This window comes from Eimeria mitis, genomic scaffold (genome assembly GCF_000499745.2).
Source record: "Eimeria mitis Houghton genomic scaffold, Emh_scaff739, whole genome shotgun sequence".
NCBI lineage: Eukaryota > Apicomplexa > Conoidasida > Eucoccidiorida > Eimeriidae > Eimeria > Eimeria mitis.
The window spans coordinates 11,271-14,000 of NW_013575393.1; the positions used below are offsets into that span (position 1 = coordinate 11,271).

The window sequence follows — 2,730 nt, forward strand, 5'->3', positions numbered from 1 at the left end:
AAAGCAGCAACAGCAACAGCACCAGCAGCAGCAGCAGCAGCAGCAGCAGCACAGCTCTTCAAGGGGCCACCGCCAGCGAGGCCGGGGGGGGGCACAGAGACAGAGAAGAGAAGAAACCCAGGGGGGGATCGATCTCCTCCCGCTGCAGCAAACAGCAGCAGCAACAGCAGCAGCAACAGCAGCAGCAACAGCAGCAGCAACAGCAGCAGCTGCGGGGATCCGATCCCCGCTCCGGGATCGTCTCCGCCAGGGCAACAGCAGCAGCAGCAGCTGCAGCAGCAGCAGCAGCAGCAGCAGGAGCGCGGCAGCAGACGGGATGGTGGAGGAGAGCCCCCAGAGCCCATCAGGAGAAGCGTATGAGGATGCAGCAGCAGCAGCAGCAGCAGCAGCAGCAACAGTAGCAACAGCAGAAGCAACAGCAGCAGCAACAGCAGCAGCTGCTTGCTGCAGTGTTGCTGCTGTCTTTGAGCAGCAGCAGCAGCAGCAGCAGCAGCAGCAGGTGTGGGCGAGCGACGAAGACATGCTTGTAGAGGAGCAGCAGCAGCAGTACTCTCCCGCTACAGCAGCAGCAGCAGCAGCAGCAGCAGCTGCTGCTGCTGCTGCTGCTCTTGAGGGCCCCCTAGATGAGCAGCTGCATGCAACCCGTCTGTCTGTTGCTGCTGCTTCTTTTGGTTGTTTAGCTACCGAAGCAGCAGCATATGGTGTTAGCGGGGGCCCCCCAGGCAGCAGCAGCAGCAGCAACCCCTTCTTCTCTGCTGCAGCACCGCTCTATGGGGGCCCCAGGGGCCCCCATATCCACATAGATATACCCCTAGTACCCAACCCGCAGCAGGATGCTGTTCAGTGGCTAGACTGCGAGGCCTTTCCTCTTGAGGGGGCCCCCCCCTCGCCTGCAACACTAAACCCTAGGGGGCCCCCAGCACAGAACCTCATGAGGGGGGCCCATCAGGGGGCCCCCATGCACGCCCCTATGGAGGGGGCCCCTGGGGGGGCCCCTATGGGGGCCCCCATGGGGGCCCCTCACGGCGGGGGCCCCCTTGAGGGGGGCCCCCTAGAGGGGGCCCCCATTGAGGGGAGCTATGAGGGGGCCTATGAGGACGTCTCTGAGGGGGCCCCCCTGGAGGGGGCCCCCATGCAGGGGGCCCCCATGGAGGGGGCCCCCATGGGGGGGGCCCCCATTGAGGGGGCCCCTGAGGGGGCCCCTGGTGGGGGTGTTTATGATTGGTCGTTTGGTGGGTTTGAATACGGGGGAGATGAGGAGCTGCAGGAGCAGCAGAATATAAGAGAGGAAATGCATGCATGCGAGTATGAGAGCGACAGCAGCAGCTGCTGCAGCTGCTGCCACTATGACTGCAGCAGCAGGGAGAGTGATGAAGACAGCTGCTGCAGCAACTGCAGCAGGTGCAGCAGCAGCTGCAGCAGCTGCAGCAGCTGCAGCAGCAGAAATGCATCTGAAGAAGAACGAAGCCCCAGGGTCGACGCAGAGGGCGCACGCCTCACCCCGGTGCTGCAGCAGCAAGACATAGAAACAACTCAAAATACCAGCAGCAGCAGCAGCAGCAGCAGCAGCAGCAGCAGCAACAGCAGCAGCATAAATAGGTCGCCAGAAGAGAATGAATGGAAGGTGAAACGGATAAATGTGCTGCTGGATGTCGCGGGGTTCTCCACAGAAGCAGAAGAGGAAGCAGCAGCAGCAGCAGCAGCAGCAGCAGCAGCAGCAGCAGTAGCAGCAGCAGAAGATGAAGCAGAAGAAGCAGCAGCAGCAGCAGCAGCAGCAGCAACAGCAGAAGACCCTGGGGCTTCAGCTAGGAGGTGGAGCAGCAACAGATCCTCAGGGGCTTGCCTGCTGCAGCGTCGCGCTTCATCGTCTGCCCTCATGCACAGCAGCAGCAGCAGCAGCAGCAGCAGCAGCAGCAGCAGCAACTCCTACAGCTGTCGCTGCTGGAGCAGGGAGACAGACACCCCCACCCCCACCGCTGCCACCACCACAACCCCAAACAGCAGCAACAGCAGCAACAGCAGCAGCAGCAGCAGCAGCAGGGATCGCGGCAGCAGAGTTCGACGCCTGCGCCCTCTCCAGATATGTGAGAGTTGGTCTATAGAGGGTTTACATCTCCTTGGCTTCAAACGTCTCCGCCGCTGCTCTCACCACTCTACAGGGGCCCCCGCCCCCTCATCAATACCAGGGGCCCCCCTGGGGGCCCCAGCTCTAGATGAGGGGCCCCCTGGGGACCCCTCCCGCCCCAGGGTACTGAATGTTCGAGAAAGAGTGCGTGGGGGCCCCCGAGAACGTATGATGATATTTGACTGGGACGATACGTTTTTTCCTAACTCATGGATGAGCTCTATGGGTTTGGGTGTATGGACATCTGCTGCTGCTGCTGCTGCTGCTTCTGCTGCTGGTGCTGGTGCTGCTGGCTCAGAGCAGCAGCGGGGAGTGGAGCGTGTGATGCTGAGCGGGAGAAAGCTGTTGGGGCTTGCATGCAAACGCAGTAATGTAGTAATCATAACAAATGCTGCTGAAGGATGGATAGAAGAAACTTGCAAAAAATTTTTGCCAAAACTTTGGCCACTCGTAAAAAAAATAAAAAAAATTTCTGCGAGAGAAAGATGCAGTGAACTCCAAGCAGAGTCGCCGTTTATATGGAAAGTAAAATTTATTTATTTTATTTTATTTTATTTTTTTTTTTTTTTTTTTTTTTTTTTTTTTTTTTTTTTTTTTTTTTTTTT

The 2,730-nt window shown here is 58.7% G+C and overlaps 1 protein-coding gene across 1 annotated transcript in view; it reads left to right on the forward strand.

Moving 5' to 3' along the window:
• EMH_0021180 (uncharacterized protein) overlaps positions 1 to 2,450 on the forward strand; it is a gene marked incomplete at both ends in the record, with an annotated part of 4,717 nt that extends 2,267 nt beyond the window's left edge. The window contains 2 exons of the mRNA XM_013501699.1: positions 1 to 2,269; positions 2,424 to 2,450. Of these exons, the coding sequence (XP_013357153.1) occupies positions 1 to 2,269; positions 2,424 to 2,450 (2,296 nt within the window). The remainder of the gene's footprint in view (positions 2,270 to 2,423) is intronic.
• Positions 2,451 to 2,730: the final 280 nt, after the last annotated feature.